General features: G+C 39.9%; 1 protein-coding gene across 8 annotated transcripts in view; it reads right to left on the minus strand.

The window, feature by feature from the left end:
• Positions 1–21199, minus strand: part of LOC127365830 (bromodomain adjacent to zinc finger domain protein 2B) — a 49694-nt gene that overhangs the window by 4653 nt on the left and 23842 nt on the right. For 4 of the 8 annotated variants that reach the window (XM_051404344.1, XM_051404337.1, XM_051404339.1 and 1 more), the window contains exons 3-29: positions 19025–19189; positions 16601–16780; positions 16015–16146; positions 15661–15854; positions 15319–15531; positions 14351–14950; positions 12958–13588; positions 12490–12756; positions 11542–11602; positions 10184–10292; positions 9950–10051; positions 8883–9093; positions 8517–8609; positions 8370–8431; positions 7989–8054; positions 7074–7139; positions 6833–6877; positions 6340–6372; positions 4862–4927; positions 4546–4686; positions 3190–3444; positions 2349–2572; positions 1798–1872; positions 1393–1627; positions 1233–1295; positions 1002–1146; positions 218–873 (exon numbers count right to left, since the gene is read on the minus strand). In XM_051404344.1, coding sequence (XP_051260304.1) covers positions 218–873; positions 1002–1146; positions 1233–1295; positions 1393–1627; positions 1798–1872; positions 2349–2572; positions 3190–3444; positions 4546–4686; positions 4862–4927; positions 6340–6372; positions 6833–6877; positions 7074–7139; positions 7989–8054; positions 8370–8431; positions 8517–8609; positions 8883–9093; positions 9950–10051; positions 10184–10292; positions 11542–11602; positions 12490–12756; positions 12958–13588; positions 14351–14950; positions 15319–15531; positions 15661–15854; positions 16015–16146; positions 16601–16780; positions 19025–19187 — 5088 coding nt within the window. In that variant the 5' untranslated portion in view covers positions 19188–19189. The remainder of the gene's footprint in view (positions 1–217; positions 874–1001; positions 1147–1232; positions 1296–1392; positions 1628–1797; positions 1873–2348; positions 2573–3189; positions 3445–4545; positions 4687–4861; positions 4928–6339; positions 6373–6832; positions 6878–7073; positions 7140–7988; positions 8055–8369; positions 8432–8516; positions 8610–8882; positions 9094–9949; positions 10052–10183; positions 10293–11541; positions 11603–12489; positions 12757–12957; positions 13589–14350; positions 14951–15318; positions 15532–15660; positions 15855–16014; positions 16147–16600; positions 16781–19024; positions 19190–21199) is intronic. The other 4 variants (XM_051404342.1, XM_051404343.1, XM_051404340.1 and 1 more) reach the window with 3 other exon arrangements.

Below are 21199 nucleotides of genomic sequence, written 5' to 3' on the forward strand. Positions count from 1 at the left end.
CACATGCATAATGTATAAGGCGACATAGTGATAGCAATTAAATGTGTGCAACTTTTCCAACGCAGCTCTCCCGTGCTGATGCGTTTGTAACACCGGAAATATGGTCATGTAATGCGGAACAATACTTACAACATGTGTCAGTGTTCTAACAAAAGCACAACGTGATCTGAAATAATTGTGACTGAGATGGAAGATAGCATTATTGTTATCCACCAACCTGAAGGACAGACAGATGCATGTTATTGATCCCAGCAGGAGCGCTGGAGCTGGCTGAAGCAAGGGGATTAGGGGAGAGGGAGGAGGGGGATTTGGTGCTGATGGTCTGCAGAGGAGAGGAGGAGGCTGGAGGGCTTGAGCCAGAGGTGACTGAGGACTCGTCACAAGGAGAGCGAGGAAAGAGGCTAAACCACTGGTTGCTCTTTTCTGTCATTATCTTGAGCTGGTCGTCGTGAAGGATCGACTGAGGGCTGCAGGTTATCCAGGGACTGCTTTTGAGCAGAGATGGTACTGAAGTATCTGTTTTATCTATCAGTCCCTGTTGAGGAGTGGCTGTCTGAGAGGTGGGATATGTGGGATAAGAAGCAGTGGTAGCGACTTTAGCAGAATGACTGTTGTGAGAATTGATATCTGAATCTTGAGCCATTTTGGCCACTTCAAGCAGTTTGCTAAGCTTAGAGAAGGAGCCAGGTTTTTGGAGGAAGAGATTGAGACTGTCTTTGTCCTGCTGGCTCTCTGGTGTGGTTATATCACCATCTGTGCTCTGTGTCGGGCTGGAGACCACTGGCTTCATTGTCTCCTCTAGCTGCTCTTCTTTTACTCTGATCACTTGGGCAGTCCTCTGTCTTTTCTTCTCTCTCTCCACCTCTTCAAAACCTGTGTCAGCATAAACAGGTAAGTCAGCTCAGGCAAAGTGCACAAAAAACACATTAACATTTCTATCCTGTAGGTAGTAGTACAGTACACAAGTGAATTAAATCTGAGCTATCAGTTTTGGTTTGCACCTTCACCACTCTCCATGCCTTCCACAAAGATGCCGCCACACTGTGGAAGGACCCAGTAACGTCTCTTGTAGCGATCCTGTCCAATTATCATGGAGCGCAGTGACTGAGATGAGTCAAATAACTTCTGTCTGATCTGACTCTGTTGCTAAAGAGACAGAAAATATAGCGATTAAATTGATTCATGAGCTCAACCTGAGAAAAACAAGTAGTATCTCATAGGGTTTAACTTACCTTGTATGTTTTCTCTATTTGTTTCTCCAGCTCCTCCATGCTGGCCGAGTGTACACTGTCATCCTAGATGAAAAGATCTCATTAGTGTGAGGCTGACATTTATTATAACAAACACTGATTTAGCAACTGGTTCCAGTAAAAGCATCATGGTGTCACTGACCTCTTCTTCACATATTTCTGCTTTCTTTCCCTTTTTTCCCACCAAATCTTCTTCCTCCTCATCGTCATCATCTCCTTGGTCTTCACTGTCATCATCCTCATCCTCGTCTTCCTCACTGTCTCCTTCTTTCCTCTTGCATTTGTTTCTGGCGGTGGGGATGACAAAGGTGTGGTTGTCCTCTCCTCCTGCACTGCTGTCCCTCTTCCCTGTCTTCTTGGCATGGATGCTCCTCAGTCTTGGAAGACAAAAATGGACAGTCAGATTGGAGAGTACATGTTCATGTGCAATTCAGGCTGGCTGAGTAATCCAGATTGTTTCAGCATCGTCATCTACTTCACTAACACAAAATGTTCAAACACAAGCACAGAATCTTCCAAGAACAGCATAGATGATGCAAATACTCACTTGCGAAGCTTCCCCTCGACAACCCACTTATCCTTCCTCAGGTTGGTCATGTGATCTATGTTTTTGTCGATCTCACTGCAAAGTATCAGACAACATTGAAAGACAATTTTGTGACCTTTATGTATAATAACAAGAACATGATGTGTTTGGACCACACTGTGCACCAGATGTGTTTCACAGTGTTTCTAGTACTAATGAAAAATTGATGACCCGTAGTTTGATGCAACCTTGTGAAACTGTCCATCAGGCCACAGTTTGTCGTATTCCCTTTGATACTTCTGTTATTCCATTAAAATTGAAGCCTCCATGAATAAAACACGCCAATACCTTCCACTCTCAGGCACAGAGATTAACTTGTTTGCTTCAGGCACATAAGGAACACTTGTTTATACAGTGCACTGAATCATTTTCACAGGTCACCAATGATTTATTTAACACAAACGTATCAGAGCCTTAAAATCCCAGAAAGTTATTCATGGTTTTCGTTTAGTTTACTATGAATAGTCTATTAACATTTAGCTTTATTTGTAATAAAGACAAAGACACCTCACCTAATCACAGCCTTACTGCAGCAGAGCTCATTAACCAGGAATGCTAGCATGGAGGCTTTCTGTGAAGGGCTGTGGGCCTGAAAGTCCTTGGTCCTCAGACTGAGGGCCAGAGCAGCCAGCTCTGTGTGCTCACAGTGACCCTTCATGTAGATTTGCAGGATTTCAGACACATTGTCTCGGTTGATCCCCACATTAGTTAGGTGGTCCCCCAAGGCGGTCTTATTCTGATAGAAATAGAGTGTTTCAAAAATGATGAACAAACAAATGCTTCATTATTTCACCAAGTTAAAAGCCCATAACAGCACACAGAGTCTGCTAAAACACTGTCCTTTTTAGCAATTGCCTCTTTGTTAAGTAAAGTATGTTGAGTGCTGTGGGGTTATTATGAAACTATGATTGATGTTTTAGTTGACACTCTTGCTATCTCTTATCCTTGTATGCACACCCCCCTCAATGCCTGTGTGTGTAATATGTAATGTCATGTAAAACCACATACAATCAGCAGCACAGCATGGACAAATAGCCTTAGGGAATGAATTAAAAGCAGGGTTTAAATGTATATGTGTAATAACAGCCCTGAACACTGATACCCTCCTAAACAGACTCTTTGTTTAGTTAGACAGTGCCTGAATATTTGTTACAGAAGCAGTGGAAATCAATAAATGAAGCAGTAAAAGGTGCTGCCTATTTGTGCAATAGTTACCTCCGAATCAATACATTTTATGGGCACATAAAAGTAGCAGGTGTGGTCTTGTACTCATATGTGTGCACATATACACATGTAAATTAAAAGTACAGGAACCCTTTACAATTCAACAACTGTGCACTGACAGACTCTCACCTTGTGACCTGCAGGTATTCCAGGATCACACACAGCTGCAGAGAGCATGCTCACCAGCAGGTCCTGCACCTTGCCCATACTGTCTCCTATGTTGAGCAACCCCTCTTGAAGGTCACTTAAGTTAAGCATGTGGGGATTTAGGTCTAACTTCAGGACTTTCCCAAAGCTGCGAAGAAACTGCAGCACCATTAGGCAGTCAGAGAAGGTACTTCCTGGTAAGACCAGACCAGAGATCCGGGACAACTCTGGAAGTGGCTGCAGAAAAATACAAACCATTATAACATCATTATTATAGAGATGATTATATTTATCATCACTCAAATTTTTTTATCTAGTCCCTGTACACAAATAATATATATTAAAGACAATCACAAAATCAGCATCCTATCACCTTAAGAGCTAATTAAGAATTAAAGGACTTATGTCTGCAGGACTTAGAAATTAATTGATTTAAAAATATTCTTGTTGTCCCTGTTTTAGGTTCAAAATACATTTCTAATCTGCCTCTCCAATATGAACTGCCCAGACCTCTCAGATGGTCTGGGATAGGTCTACTTATCGTCCCCAGAGTTAAAACTATATATGGAGAAGCAGCATTATGTTTGTATGCTCCACATATCCAGAACAAACTCGCAGAAAACATGTGATCTCCTCCAACCATCAGTTCTTTTTTTCAATCAGGGTTTAAGACTTTGTCACTGCATTTTATTAAGTTAAACCTTGGACTATTTCACTGCACAGAGGCTGCAGTGTAATGTTTATTCTGCTGTTTGATTTGTCCTATAAACTTGCCTTGCCAAAGCAATAATTGTACTATTAGTCGTAATAGAGCCCAATAATAACAATGTAATAGAGAACAATATCATAATCTATCAAAGTTTTACCTATTTTGTCACTGTTACCTTACATTTTCTAGAGTTTCTTACAGTGCTGGTATTAATTGTTTTGTCCTGTTAAAATTGTTTTATGAATAAAGCCCAGAATTATTTGATTACATGTATCTGGTCAGTAATACTCTGGTTGGCGTTATGGCATCAGTAGCCACTTGGTGGCAGTATTTTGACCTACACCTGCTTTCTTTTTAATCAATTCCAGATGCTTTCAGTGATATTATGCATCTATTTTGGTAGATCTGATAGTGAAACAATGAAACCATTAATTTGTCAAAAGCATTTCTAATCTCCATGCCTATAGCTCCTACAGTGATTATACTGATTGATTTCCATGTCAAAAAAACCTGTGCTGCTGGAAAATCCAATCTTTCCACACACATCTACTCCACAGATGGAGGCTATCCATGGTGACATACACGGACTCTCATTATCATCTGCCAGCAGCTCCACAGTGTGTGAATACCTTATGATCTGCTAAACACATGTCTTCATTTGGCTTCTTAAGCTCCTTTGCTTTTTCCAGTTCCAGTCTTCTAAGCTCCAGTTTCCTCTCCTTGTTTAACCGTTTCTCATCCTTCTTCTCTTTCTTCAGACGCTCTTTCTCCTACAGCCAAGAAAAGACAAAGTGTAATTGACATCGCTACAGACTACTGTCTTATCATATCCCACCACTACAGACTACAGCACATTCACATGAAATTACTAAGGAAAAGAAAACACAATAACACAGTGTAGCACATGAATAACAAAAGAACTTGAGCACATAAGGCGTTACCTACCTCTGCCTTCTTACGGGCCTCCACAGCCTTCATGAGCATCATGTGCTGCCTGCGTCTTTCCCTCTCCTGGCAAAGAACAGACACATAAGTTTCTATTCTATTAACAGTTGGATGAGAAACGGGCTCATATGTGCAATACACAGTATGAACCCCATGCCATGCACAGTAGAAGAAGAAACACGGAATCACCATTTGTCACAATCATCACACAATAAAAATGTTGCAAATCGTACTCTAGTTAAACTTGAAAAACACATAACAGTTAAACCAAATGGAACACAGTGACAGACAAAAAGCTATATTGCAGGTAGTGATGCATACACAAAACAAAAGCTCAAAGTTAGAAACAGCAATTATTAATCCGAGCATGTTGGCAAGCGGCAGACTGGAAGGTACAGGCCAAGAGTTTGAGAACTACAAGCAGCAAATATTAAGTGTTACAGGGATAAGCAAAACACTGAATTAATAATCAATTGATGGACAAGGTAGTATGAAACTATCAAGACATCCCTGAGAGTACATTTAACTTATTATACTTTAACTTAATCTGTGCTATCATTGCCTCCCTTACAGTTAAGATATATTTAGTGAGAATAATGACGCAAATGAACAACCATGGTAAAACATTTAAAGGACCAGTGTGTAGGATTTAGAGGCATCTAGCAAATTCCAACTAACTGAACACCGCTCATGTCTCCATTAGATGACCTGGGAATAAAAACAGGCCTGTGTAGGAGAAACTATGGTGGCCGCAAAACTCGCAAAAAAATGTGAATGGCCCTATTTACAGCCAGTGTCTGTCCCTTCTGGGCTACTGTAGAAATTGGACTGTACTGTAGTTCAACATGGCGCAGTCCACAGAAGAGGACCCGCTCCCTCTGTAGATACAGACGGCTCATTCTAAGGTAATGAAAACACACTGATTCCTATATTCAGGTGATTATACACTAATGAAAACAAATGAATAATATATTTATTTCTGCCGATGGATCATCCTAAATGTTACAAACTGGACCTTTAAATCTCAACTGATGAAAATTAATAAATTAAAAAATAAGAATTTTGTTTCCATTAACTCAGTGGTGTAAATCACTGGCAAGAATACAAACTATATATTGACTTGATGATAGAATGAATTAGAAAGTTGGCTCACATGTTGCAGAGTAAAAGGATTTTGAGTGCCTAAATTTAATCAATTCAAAACAAAAACAATGTTCTTTCAGTCTATCAGAGTGCTTTGCATCCTGTTACATTTTCTGTGCAGCTAAGGCATTTTTTGATCATATCGGGCAGATAATGGATGTGTTTTCTCTGAAAGACAAATAGCACAGACGTTTGCAGTGCACTGTTCTGGAAAAGCCATGCGAAAGGATGTAGTATGACTGCAGCCAACGCTACACTTTACGCATTGCTATGATGGCAACCATTTATCACGACACGTTCACAATATGGTGTTAAATGTACAGAAACAAACATACCCATACCATATCTAGTCTATGCCTCTCCAACTCCTGGTAGAAAGAGTTGGCAAAGTATTAAGAAATAGAAAAATCACACAAGAAAATCAATGCAAGAAAAAATCCAACCAACAGAACTTTTTCACAGCAGCCATTATGACATGAGATAGTAGGGTAAACACAGGTGTTACCAATTATACCGAACTAAAACACGCACAACAGCCTCTGTTTGACCTGCATAGAACAGAACCTTAATTGGTATCATATGTAACTCCTGTGTTTACCCTACTATTTCATGTCAAAATGGCTGCTGTAAAAAAAGAAGGTCTACGGTAAGCTGAAATAAAAACACACCCAAGAATCCCAAAGCATAATTTGACAGGATATATTGTACAAAATAATTCAATTGGGCTAGTACAAATGATCATCAGTTAGCAACAATCTCCAGGACATTCAGCTTAAGCACAGGGTAAGAATGGTTTTGTTATAATGTGGTCGTGGACAAAATACCTACCTGGTGCTTCAGTATGACAGCTTGAAGTCTGCGCATCTCCTTCTCCTTTAAGAAAAAAAAGATGACCTCAATTATAGTACTCACACATACACACAAATGTCTGGCCTCCTCATATAGAACAGCATGATAAAGTTACAGGACTTCTAGACTTGGTTGAGTTAATGTGAAAACTTTTTATAGGTAGATGTAGTGATGATCTAACCAGAAGCAACACTTTGTTCCTGAATGTCATCTTACTCACCTTATTTCGCTTCTCAGCCTCCAATATTTTGGCATTGGCTGCTTCTTCTTTTTTCCTTCTTTTCGCCTGAAAAACATGAAAAGCAGATGTTTTCAAGTCATATAACAGAAGCAACTGATGTACGATTAAACACACAGAGTACATACACCACAAGGAAGCTTTCAGTGAATAAACAGTTGATTTGGAAGATCATTTTCTTAATTAAAATCATCAAGTGAAGTGAAGTGACATTTGTTTTGTAAAATAAATATTAATTAAGTGTTGTACTTAATATTATGTATACGTTTGATATGTGTTTGTTAAATTGTTGTTTTTTTTGTTTATCTGTTAATGTTGTCAATAGAAAATATTCCATAGAAAGCTAAATAGAGCCAGTGGCTCACTGATAATATCAAATCTAACATACTGAAATCTTGAGCAATGAGATGATTATTTCCTCCTATTAACACTGAAAGTCAAATTGGCTGTAGTTATTATGAAACACCAGCAGGCAGTGAGAATAAATTAAGCAAAATTTCTATCAGTAATTATAGCCCCAACAAAATCCTGTTAAGAGCCGCTTGCCAAGCGTGTCAACTGAAATTTGATTTATAAAAGCTAAAATATTTCACAGCTTCTATTAGTGAGGGAATGCAAAATAGGTATTTCACCTAGCCATGGTAAACTCTGGGCCACCTCTTACTTAATGAAATACTGTATTTTGTATTAAGCTCCATCACGGTCTGAGGAGATTTTCATATTCAATGGCACTTTTGCAAAAAACCAATTAAGCATTAGTCACATGTACTCACTAGATGTGACGAAAAGTGGGACCACATAATTTAGGAATAGCCTTTGGTTGGGTTTTTAAAAAATCCTATCAACAGCAGAAAGGAAGTGTTTTAGAATGTTTCTGCAATAACTTTCAGGACAAACCTCGAGAATTTGCTGTGCACGGAGTTCTTTCTCCATACGAATTTGCTGAATGCGCTTGATCTTCTCCTGGTAAAAGGATGAGGGCAAGATCAAATGAATTAACTGTTAAGTCATGCATGTTATAGAGTCGTGGAGGGGGTGGGGGTGAGGTTAGGGACGGGAAGGGGGGTGGCAGGGGGTGGGGTGAAGTACAGTGGGTCTATGCAGATGAGGAAGGTGCACCATTTTGAATGATAGCAACTTCCTTCAAAAGCAATTCAACTGTGCTTAAAACCTTTTCACCTTGGAGCGCACAAACTGAATATGAACAGAGCAGCTGCAGACAGTTATGAAGCTTTGCACGGTAAATTAAACAATGCACACAGAAAGAGAAATCCTTACTTGCTGTTTGAGAATCTTCATCTGCTCCCTCTTTTTCCGCCTCTCCTCTGCAGCCATTATTGCTGGAAGATACCAACAAATTAGGCGTGCACACAACATTATCATGTAGTGTTAAGAGAAGAATCGGACTGGACAGCAGATCTTTACCTTGTTGCTTCCTGGCCTCTTTGGCTGCTTGAGCCATGGCCTGCTTCTCGAGTTTTCTCATCATTTTGATCTGAGCTGCCTGGCGAGCTATTTCTGCAACATGATGAAATACAAGTTACTGAAAACGCAGACGCTACCGAGTTAAAAACGTTAACAAAAACTGACCCACAAGAACACTTACCCGCCCTCAAATTCTTCTCAGCAAGTTCCAGAGAAAGAGTTTTTGCAACAAGCTATGTGCAATAATGGCAAATGGCCTATTGAGAAATAAAGATTGCTGCCTCTTCTAAGATGATTTTTACCATATGTGATTCTACAAAGAACCTATCACAACTTGATTTTTTGGGGGTTTCTAAGTACACTGACCTTGAGCCTCCAGTTTGCGTAGTAGCTTGGCATCATTGGCATCTTGGAAGTTATTTTCACCAATATTAAGAGGATGAGATTTCCATTGTCTGGCCCCAGCGCCATCAGCTATCAGCTGGTGCTCAGACTTTGTGCAACGGCTGCGCCTCCCATCCATCGCTATGATACTGGGAGCAATCTCATCCTCTGCCAGCAAGAACCACTGTAAACCCTGGGTTATTAGAAGGAAAACAGAGACCGATTAAGACCAACAAAGCTCACCTGGTAGATTACGCAACCCATGTAGGGTGAGTCCTTGCCGTAGCAGCCCGGGTTGAATTCCAACTTGCAGCCCTTTGCTGCATGTGTCCCCCCACTCTCTCTCTCCCGTTTCCTGTCTATCTTTACCTGTCCTATCAAATAAAGGCATAAAAAGCCCCAAAAATATCTTAAAAACAACCAAAAGCCCCTAACAACAATTAGAACTAAAAATGGATAGACCGATTACTTACTTATCACTTTCATTTAAATGGATTTTCATGTTGGCTTATGAAACTGTCTAAATTCCCTACTAATATCTCTGTATGACCTACATAAGCAAATGGGACCATCAATGAGAAGACTGGCTATTTCTTGATGGTTACTCTTAGTGCCTGCCACTGGGTCGGATTTGGTTGGATTCCCCTTGAAATAAATTAAACGAGGCGGTGGAAACACTACTGCTTTTGTCCACAGGAGCTGCCAGAATCAACACAAAATGAAAGTTCCTTGTTGCTTTAAAGAACTCTCTATATAAAGAGAGAGGGGATGACACGTAGCAAAGGGACACAGGTCGGAGTCTGACCCATGGCTGGTGCAGCGAGCACTCAGGATTGGTACATGGGGAGCCACCTCTACCCAATGGAGCCCAACCACTGTAATTTCATCAATTACAAATTTCAGATTTTTGGGAGTAAATCACATGACTACAATGACAGATGGAAATATACATTACATTATATTATATTATATTATATATTCTTACATTATTATTACTGTTACTATTATTACATATATTTTTCTTTTCCATGATTAAAACAAACATTTACCTCCGGTCCTTCTCTGGCTTCATAGAAGTCACCAACTTTAATTTTTGTGCTGAAGCTGAAGTTGTCCCGTGAGATTTCAGTTATTCCATTACGGAGTAAGTACTGAAGACAAAATAATAATACATAATAATTAAAACAAAGCTAACTTTCAGTCATAATTTCCCAATTGAGGGGAATTACATAATGCTATACTGATCATGTGTAATTATCTAAAGCTACACATTATAGATTTACCTTCATTACATCAGGATACTGACGCAACTTCTTCCCACATGGAGCAAAGTAAGCTACCTCTCCTTGTAGACGACCTGCTACAGTCCGGATTCGGGTCTCTCTCTGCCACCTGAGGAACAAAGAAATTGCACAAAAAGTAAATGCAAGGTACCGCACAGTTAATACACAAACAATATCATAACCACTGTACAGCTGTATTCAGTCATCATTAATATATACTTTTATACTTTGAATGTTTCTCTCATATAAGTTCACTCCAGATACACTCATTCATAATAGCAAGCAAACAAGGAGATAAACTCTGTAAATTATGTCTGTGCAGCTGTGTATTGTGTAGTCTGTGGCCTTGTCGTCCTCTGACCCTTTCAGTTATCACACTCCTAAATGGCCGTGTGCCAAGTGGGACAACCCCTCAGTTCCCATGAGCTCCGCTGGAGAGCAGCCATGGCTTACAGAAAAGACATGAAGGCTGTTCTCCCAGCCAGAGCGGGGGGCTGATATATAGTCTTGTGGCCTCTGTTTCCTGTGAACCTGCTGATGAAAAACATCCCTACAAGATGAAAGGGGCTCTGATCCAGTTGCTGCAGAGTTTGTGGTCAGGGAGCTGCTAATGTTGCATGTCTGTGTTACAGGCTGGATGCAATTAACCACTTGATGCTGAACTGCTGGGCCTCAATTCATTTCCTGCCCACTATGACCTACTGCTCAAGATTGTTTTTAAGTTTTTTTTTTAAAAAAGTCCCCTAAAAGTAAAGCAAGGATGTTTTTTGTGGTCTACTTCTACTTAGCTCCTGATGAAGACGTCACTGTCCTCAAATCAGGAAGTCTAGCTGTGTTTTTTTTTTTTTACATTTACAGTATTTATTTATTCAGACGGATTTCAATGCTCTCTTTTTCAGGAACATCCTTTTCACATTCACATTCATACAGTTACACATTTTTACATGTGGATAACTAAAGATGACAGATAAGTATCTTGCCCATGGCCTCATGACAGTACTTGTTAAGATAATGGACTGTGTCTTTTAATTTTTCTTACTGGGGTGAATGTGTCAACACTGAAAGCTACTTATCAAAAATGACGTTTTCCAAAACACTGTCTGTTTTATGTGGCAAACCTGGAGGTATGATAATATTTGTCATGGGTGATCATGTGTCTCAGGCTGCACCACAAAGTAAAGATAACCTTTTAGCAAAGGTCACTTGTCAGCCTTCAGTGGGCTGACATTTTACTATAACACCAATTGCATAAAACAAACAATGCAGGAAGTACAACAGTAAGGACAAATGGAACATGGTCAGACCATAAAAACTTTGTTTCTTTTAATATGAAGTATGAAGCATGCACAATATCTCACCCAAACTCTAGAGGCAACCGCAGAACTCGCTCATCTGTTACTCTCCTCCTTTTCCCTGATCCTAGAAAACAGGAGAAAAGGACTCAGCATTTTTCACACCTCCAGGGGGAAATCCACAAATCTGCCATGTTTACAGATATATCCACTACACAAAATAAGGAGGGGGGCATATTATTGCAAATATCAACCCCCCAACAGAAGGAGTCCCTGTTAGACATATCAATTTATTTTGGATAGTTACGACCAGTCAGTGGAATTTGTTTTTCGGTACAGCATAATAGGTTAGCTCAGTTTAGGGTCAACAAGCCTCACCACTACTATGTGATGAGTGGTCGAAGTATAAAACACTTATTAAACAAATTAAAATAATTAAATATAAATTGCTTATTTTAGAAATGTAATCGTTTCTAAATCTTTCTCTAAGATCATCAGAAGTAAATCACATCATACAGCTGTGACATTCTTCTATTACACTGCAATAGGACTAAATGGAACAAGAAATGAATACTTTCCCATTATGGCAAGTCAGAATCCATCTCTGTTAGTAATGTGATATGCTCCGTGACTCATTCTGTATCGATATACAAAGCATCTGCCTGGGTTATTGGAGCAAAAGCTGCTGGGGACGATCAAACCGATGACGCAACAGATCTCTTCCAGAGGGCTCATTTTAACCTGGAACTATTGAGAAATGTACATCCATGTTTTCATACTGGAAAAATAAGCGTCCTCTTCCAGTGAAAGGTTGGATAGTTTGAATAAGCAAAAAGGAGGAAGTACAAAAAAAGCCTGGACTAACAACAAAATAAAGTGCGGGGAAAAATAAATACCATGCTGACTTTGGTCATGATCCTGCTTTGTTATCTAAGTGAGTAACACTTTCCTGAAGCCTGAAAAAGCCTGACAGCCTGGATGTATTTGGTGTTTAACCACACACAGATTTGTTACCTGGCAGTGTGGCAAATGTGAAGGATGGTGATAGGGTGCGGTGGTTACTCAGTGCCCCTGTGGTGGCATTCAGTAGACTATTAGATAAACTAGGAGGCTTGATGATCTGCAGGTTAAGCAGGGAGCAGTTGGCTGAGAGGTTTGAGGTGGACTTGTTAGAAGACGCTTTAGGAGTCCTCTCTGTGTCGCTATCAGCTTCTGTCTCGCCGTGCTCCTTCATATCATCCTCAGAGCCATCAGAGTCGCTCTCCAGATTACTCTCCGACTCTGCAGGGGATTCCAGCGTGACAGAGGCAAACAGAGAGAGAGCGAAATGATATCCTAATTAGCATTCTTCTCACAACTAAACCATACAGTACCAAGCACTAATTCATAGAAGCCGCTTCATTTAACAGCTTATATCTGCAATAACATGTTATGAATAGCATTTTCTGTATTAAATTAGAAAAAAGGTCGGTTTAATCTAACCTGAAAGGCTACTGCCAGAATCGTCATCCTCAATATCATCTTCATCATCTTCATCGTCGTCGTCATCGTAGTCATCTCCTAAAGAGTCGTCTGAGTCCTTGCTGCTGTGGATATCAGACTCACTGCTTCTGACCAAGTCGACAGGTGGACAGGATGAGTTGGTTTTAGAGAGGCTCTTCCCTGCTCGCAGAGACCTGGGACTCTTAGTCTTGCTCGGTCTGTGAGCAAGACCCGATGAGGCAGAAGATTTAAGCGGGGTAGCGGAGCTGCCCGACATCTCCTTGGAGCCAGTGCTCAAGTTGATGGGCATGGGATACGGAGGGCTGGTGGCTGCCAGGAGGGGCTTTCTACCAGGGGTACTGCTCTGGCTGCGGGGTTTGGTGATGAGGGCCAAGGGGGCATCCTGAACTGCGTTGTGGATTGCTCCATTAGGGTGGTGGTGGTTCAGCAACAGGCTGGTGTCAATGCTGTGTGGGAGAGACAGTAAATGACTGCTCAACGTATCTGACCAAAGTTTATGCGGAGTCAGCAACGATTTAAAGGGTGCTGAATTTTTTTGACTTTTATACCAGTTCTGGCTCTTAGGTCGCAGGGAGAAAGCTTGCTTCACAGAGTCCTTGGAATGGAGGGGCTTCATATATAAAAATGAAAAAGAAAGGGAAACAGATTTTTAAAAAAAGGAAGTAATTACACAAACTGTCACTCACATTACATCGCTGTGGGCTGTGAAAGAAGGAATTTAAGGTGTAATAAGAAAGAGGGACAATGAAGAGCAGACTCAAGCCTGTCAACAACAGTAAAGAAAAAACGGCTGCTGTGGGAAATATTTTCAAATTGTTTGGCTTAGTGCCATCATGCGACTTTAGCTGTCAACTTGTATTTGTTGCTATTGTCATACTCTGGCAATCAAAAGCCTGTATTTAATGTACCACCATCATATGAATTAAAACCCTCTTGTTATAGACTGCTACATTTTCCTTCCTTTTCAAAATACTGACAATAACAGAGTCCTTTAAAAGAGGCCGATTTCTCTCTCTTGATAACAAACATCCCAAAGCATAACAGAGCTAATTGCTTGTCAATTTTGTGAAGTATTCCCAGTAGAGCTAAATTCATTGTCACTTCTAGTCATGTAGCGGTCAGACTCACATGCAGTATAATAAAAGCCCTGATAATAGTGTATAAGCCTTCATTTTCTATTGCCCACTGGGAACCCACAGATTGTTATTTATTTCATGACAGAAACAATGATGGACAATTAATAAAAACAGAGCTCCTTTTATTGCAAAAGAGGATGAGGAATATGTTTATGCTTCAGTACAGTCGTTTGTTTTTTGTACCTTAGGCAGAATTCAGCTTCAATGCAACAATGTGAATAACAAATACGACTCACCTGTTTCAATTTAAGACTGTTCAAGTGTAGCAATCTTGCATCTGGAAGGTTTGCGCTGCTCTCCTTCATGCCATCAACAAGCTGTGTGTGCTTTGGAGAGGGCATCAAGAATCTTGGTTTATGTTGGGGCTTTTGTGACGCTAAAAGCGATGGTGGTTTGGGTAAAGAAGAGAGGGAGAGAGGATTGGGTGAGGAGCACAGAGACAGGGGCTTCAAAGGGGAACAGAGAGCAAGAGGTTTGGGAGAGGAGCTATGCTTTGGTGAGGACGAATGAGAGCGGTGCTTTGGTGAGTTGGAGAAGGAGATGGGGTTGGGTGAGGACCTGGGGGGCAGAGGAGAGGCCTCCCTGTGGGACTGTGCTAGAGGACTGTTGCTGGCTGCCAACCCTGTGGCCTGGATGACACTGATGTGCTGCTGGCCTTCCTCCTCTGCGGTCCTGGAGCTCTGAAGGAACAGTGCTGTGGACTGTGGCAGGCCAGCTGGATGAGAAGAGGACTGGAGGCGGTAAACGGAAGTCAAAGGAACAATGTCATGGTGATTGTCTTGATCGGCCGAGGAAGGTCTCTTCTTTTTTCTCTCAGAAGTGTTCTGTGTCAGCCGCTGAGTAGGAGGATGAGGAAAACGGGGAGAAGACAGCATGTCATGTCAGCTCCAACTGAGAGTCTCACAGTGGCGGCTCTGTCAGCTAGCAAATACATCCAGTTTGCCACCCACCACCATGGCTGCTTCTGACAATCCAACTAACATTTACTAAACAGAGGACAGTTATACACAGGGACACGTTCCCTCTTTGGACACAAAACCTTACAAAATAACTTATTTTACTAGTTTCATACCACTCTAGCAATATGCTTTCATGCATTATTCTATAAAGTAAAAAAGCAAGCTTTTTTGTCCAATCATTTTCAAAACTGCGTATGCTGCTAAATGTTTAAACAGAACCAGAAGTTCAAGTTAGAGACACCTACCTTGACTTTCCATTTCCGTTGACTGTCTTTTTCTGAATCAGTGTCCTCACTGTCATTGCTCCGATCATCCTCATCTTCCTCATTGTCCTCTTCCTCCTCCTCCATGTCATCAGGGTCAGTGCTGCTCCCCTCACCATCACTGGAGCTATCTGACAATGATCCCGATTGGCTGCCACTCACACTAGAGGTCTCTAGTGGTCTTTTGGTGGGTTTCTGAACAAAAATAAAAGTCCATATTTATATGGATGTATAGTAACAGGAGAAAGGTTGCCAGGAACATTTCAATAGTGAAGTGAGTTTTCATGCAGTGTATTGTACTCAAGTGCTTCATACAGTATTAACCTTTTCAATTGTTTTCTGAATGTTCTTCTGGTGCAGTTGGTGCAGGTCTTGGCTGCTCTTTAGAGTCCGACTACTGTTAGCTTTAGTTTTCTCCGTGTTTCCCGTTGGTGGAAATGAACTGGTGTTCACAGCAGACTTCCCAGTAGGAGAAGAGGCACTCCTACCATTCACTGTTCCATTTACGCCTACAGAAACTGGCAGTATGACATTAGGAAAACAATGAGTCTGATAATGTTAATAGAAGCATTTTAGTGTTATGAAAAAATAGGTTTATGGAATCATTCTTTGTAGAGCCTCTTTAAACTACTATAACGTGTATGACCTAAGGCAGGAGCTAGCTTTTTTTTTTTTCACCTGAGTTACGTGACTGCAAGTTAATGGGATCGTGGCTCTTGAAGGTTGATGCAAATACAGGATGCAGACCCAGAAGAGGGGGGAAGAAGGCTGCTGCTCCTCTGGCATGTGCTTCAGATGGCCGCCACCAGTCTGCAGTGGGGGGGGAGTGAGATACTGTACAGTTAGGCACAAATAGAAACTTTATCTAGATATGCGAAGAATCCAATCTGCCAGAGCATGCTTTATCTAACCTTATCCAACAGCACTAATCACAACCACTGACATCCCTTTATTATTGAGAGTTGAAAAGTCTAAGGAGAGGTCATCTGGTAGAATAGCTACAGCAACAGTTCCCAAAGAGCAGTTCCACATTTTCCCTTCCCCATTGGAACAAAGGTTAACAACATAAGTTAATGCTTACATGTAGATTGCATTTCATGGACGAGGCAAAAGTATACAGTATTTCACTAAAGATATAATCCTGTCAGACCCTAAGAGAATTTTCATGGTAGACTTTAACATTAAGCCAATTTTTATTTTCATTTTTGACTCCTCACCTCCATTAATAAAATAAAATAAAACATTGAACCTTGAGCTTCCCTACCTGGAAATGCACCAAACTGGGAGTGAGCAGCCAAAGCAGACAAACCCAGACTTCCTAGGCCTCCAAACTCAGAGCGGCCTGAACTTGATGTGTAGAGCCCAAAAGCCGGATGGCTGACTAAAGGAAAACCATTGCCGGACATACTCAAACGTTCATCCCCCGTTATCTGGAGCAAATGGCCTGCAGAACAAAAGACATGGTTTGAAGGATTCTTAAAATATAAATCTATTAATGTATATATGAATCAGTTAATCTCACTATTACATGTACAGTGCACAACAATGGATTTAACATGTCGTGGTTTAATAATTAATTTCTATATTCATCAATACCATAACACCATTAAAGATCATTTAGGTCAATATTTTATGCTTCAAACAAAAAAAAGAAAGAGAAAGAAAGAAAGTGCAGAGTTAAACTGAAGACTAAGCTAGGGATTCTGCTTGATCTGTTCAAAATTGCTCCCGCAAATAAGAGACACAGCCGTCTGAGTCTGAGAATCTATTCATAGTGATAACCATTAATGACTCAGGGTCTGGCACACCCATTCATGTTTAGAAACGTATTACAAATTATTAGTGGATAACCACTGTTTGATGTATAGAATAATGATTCCTGCAAAATAAATGAGAACGAAAATGACTGAATGAAAGAAAGAAGGTCGAGAGAAAAGGACACCTGCTCAAAGTACTCTCAAATAAAGGACTGTGCTACTGATGCCAAGTTGACCTTCTCCTTTTATAACAGCAGTGTTTGTTATCAGGACTATTTCTATCAAAGACACCAGTCTAGCCCAATTAACTAGATCTAATACCTACTTTTTGTTAAGAACACAGAGCTTGGAAGAATGATAAAAGCAAAGTCCAGTCGATTTGTTCTGTGTAAACACAATGTCTGATTCTATATTGTCCTATTGAAGTGACGGGACATTATCTGCTCTTCATCTGGCAAGGTAACAGTGGATATTACTCGTTGATCAATTTACTGAGAAGTTATTAACACCATTTTGCTTACAAGCTTTACATTTATTTGGCTGTAAGTGTTTATATATATATATCAAACCATAAACCCCAACTGTAACCCCTACTAACCTTACAGTGAAATTAACAAAAGGTCTAAATACAATATATTATTTTGCTGCTAAGGTTTTAGCCTTGGCTTTATATAATAATATATACTCTATACTGAAACTGTGAAATCTTCCAACAGCTTCTTTAAAATAACAAGGTCATGCCTCTTCTAAGATGTCAAAATGGAATCAGACTGGGAAGTGCTGCATATATATTATATTATATATTATATATTTTTGTCTCACCTAGTTTAAGAAATTGCAAAGCTTTTAAGAATATAAAAGCTTGAGTATGATTCTATTCAAAGAGGTGTTACCATCAACTGGTTGTGCAATATCTTTCTTCTACATTCCACAGGGGATAAGAAATCTCTTTAAAGAACTCAATTTACTTGATAGTCATAACAGCAAATGTGACTACAGAGGTGCCAATGTGCTTTCAGCATTTAGTGTTCAGTCCAAAATAAATTATCTGAGAAATTTCTGTGCACGTTTGGTGTGGGGCTCTGAAAATGAATAATTTATGAGAATGTCTCTAATGTGTTCTTCATTGTGATAGCATGACAAAGAAAAACACTACTTTTTAGGGCATCTTATCATGAAGGAGAAAAAAAAAATAATCACAAACCACAGTATGTAAATTTGCACATTATTTTGTGGTCAGGGGTAATCTGACAGCTTATGCATCACCGCTGCTCAATGCATAATGGCCCTGACCACAATTAGTATTCAGAGAAAACAAGAGGATGTCGGCGGCTGCATGCACACTGTGAGGCTGACAGACATGTCAAATCACACAGGATAAACTGGAGCTAAAGGTTGTCAAAAGACATCCACAAGGGCGTACAAAGCTTTTTAATTGTTGGCATTCATTAATTCAACAGCTTTTCCATTCCTATCAAAATTGTCTGAAACATGTTAAAGGCTGGGAGAAGGTGTCTTAAGCCCCTTTATTGTTGCACCATTTTAATTCAGTGTTTTCCACAAAATTTAGTTGGACAGCTCCTCCAAATAGATTTGCCTCTTCTTAATTTCTTTCTCTCAGAGTTTGTGTGGAAGTGTGGTCATAAAGCGCAGGCTGACGGTAAAGTCAGAACAGTGCATTCATTTACATTTATTAATAGCTTGTGAATTTAAGGCTATTTTGTGGGTGACTATAAATGTGTTTGCAACACTGCACACTCGAACCTTAACCTACTTAAAATGATTTTCACAACCTCGTCCAAAATGAGGGCAGAATGATAAAAATCTATTGACTGGAAACTAAACAACACATCAAAACAATTAACTGTGAGCCATATCTGATGTCGTGCCTTGACTTTGTGTACATCTATGTAGCGGGTGTGTGTACTTACCACAGGTGGTGAGAGGGGAGCTGCCTGCGGGGCTAGGCGACGGGCTGCTGCACTTGGTGGAGGGTGTCTGGGGTGGAGCAGGGGAGGAGCTAGCTGAAGAGGAGGCCATGTGAAGGGAGGACGGGGCTGATGATGGGGAGGCCAGCCGCTCTCCAAACTCCATATCTGTCAAACACAATCCAGTCAACACTTAGAGATGCACCAGAAGGAAAGAGTGGGACATGCCACACATCCCACTGAGACTTAGTTTCTATCCGACACACATCTGAATTAACGTCACTACAATACTACAATTACCTTTGTGACAGCAACATGATGTCCACTATTACTCCAAATAAGAATAGCTAATAATTCAATGTGATTGTTTATTTACTTTGAAAGGTATTGTACTTTGACAGTATGATGAAATGATTTGTCCACTAATTAGTTCAAATGAAACTATTAATCAATTATATCATATTAATCAATCACAAAGTAATTTATAAAGCAAAGGTGCCAGAAACTTGCTGCTTTAACCTTCTTAAACATTACAATATGGTGCTTAAATTAAATTGAGGCATTTTTAGTTTAGTAAATGAGTAAGAGTAAATGGTCAATCAATTAATTGTAAAATAAAACAATAAAATATAATGAACTATAATAACTATCAAAAATAACCTTTAGCCGCAGCCCTAGATATAATAATAGTGTAATTATTTTACAAAACTCTTTCTAAATTAATGATTACAAGTGCATCACAACTAAACACTAATAATGAATTTTGAGGTTTTCATAAATATACAGTATAGAGTGATAGAGCATCACAATAAAACAAAGTTGAAACAACAGTACACACACACACACACACACACACACACACACACACACACACACACCCCCACACACACACCCCCCCCCCCCCCCCCCCCCCCCCCCCCCCATATCAAAGGCCTTCGTGGCTTTAAATGTAAAACTGCTGCCAATTCTTCTGTCTCTTAGGAACACATTTTCATTCATCTTTCCACAATCTTTACATTTAAGTCCATACAGCTGCATCCACCATTTTCTCTGATGATTCTCAGACCACTGTTGTTCTGCCCATCATCCAAATCATGCCTCAGAGATTCTAGCCCTACTGTACTCTTTCATCAGCACCACGTTTCCTGGATTTTCCATTATTTATGCCACTTCACATCCCACTGATCACAAAAGCCCACATCTTAAATCCTCTTTAACTTTAACACACGCTCCAGATTCCAGTTTTACCGCCTGCCTTTGTTATAGTATTGTACATTACACCAACAAGTCCTAGATCTCCCTGGTGATTCTCCTCTGCACAAGAAAACAGGAGCAGCTGATTAATTTGAGGAGACAAAGCTACCCTCTGAATATCAAGTATCATCGCTCACCAGGAACAGCACTGATGAGACGTAAATGACATGAAAGCTGCAGCCATGCTTCAGTGGAAAGGCCACTGTTTTCCTGCGGTAGCGCAAGTGGGAGTTTGTGCAGAACAAAGAACAAAGGTGCTTTCATATTTATAATGCATTTAAAAAAAAGAAAAGGAAGAAAAGATTTGGTATCATTATGACCTTGATACATCAGGTTTCATCTGTCATTCTACAGTGTCCAGTATGCTAATGAAAATCGAAATGCCTATCTATATATCAATTATGAATCTGTACAAATGACATTAAATATTCAACGGGGTGGCAAAGATTTTATCAAGGATTAAAAGGTAAAATGTGTCACTAATAAATTCCGCACACTGTTAATTTACTTCTTCATTTTACAGCAATATGCTGCAGATATGATCTCTTACTGGGTAATTCTTTTTCCTGCATAATTAAACTGGGATTTTATTTTAATATGAGACTTGTGAAATGATGTCTAAAGTAACCTTTTCTTTAAACATTTTAGAAACTGATTTACAGTTGACTTAATATGTCAAATAAAGTATTGTAAACAAATAAAAATGCATGAGCAAAACGCCTAACTGCTCTGAAGAGAAAGACTGTTTTGCAGCATTTACAAAGCCTATCCTGACTTCATTACTAGGAATTAAAATGGGTTTAACAAGCAAAGAAGCTTGAATTTATAGGTAATAAACATAAAACCACAGAGGCAGCGGACAGTACTCTGGGTGTTTTATAACATATATAAATATTTTAAATGAGTTTGATGGATGCATGTACA

This window comes from Dicentrarchus labrax, unplaced genomic scaffold, assembly GCF_905237075.1.
Source record: "Dicentrarchus labrax unplaced genomic scaffold, dlabrax2021, whole genome shotgun sequence".
Lineage (NCBI taxonomy): Eukaryota > Metazoa > Chordata > Actinopteri > Moronidae > Dicentrarchus > Dicentrarchus labrax.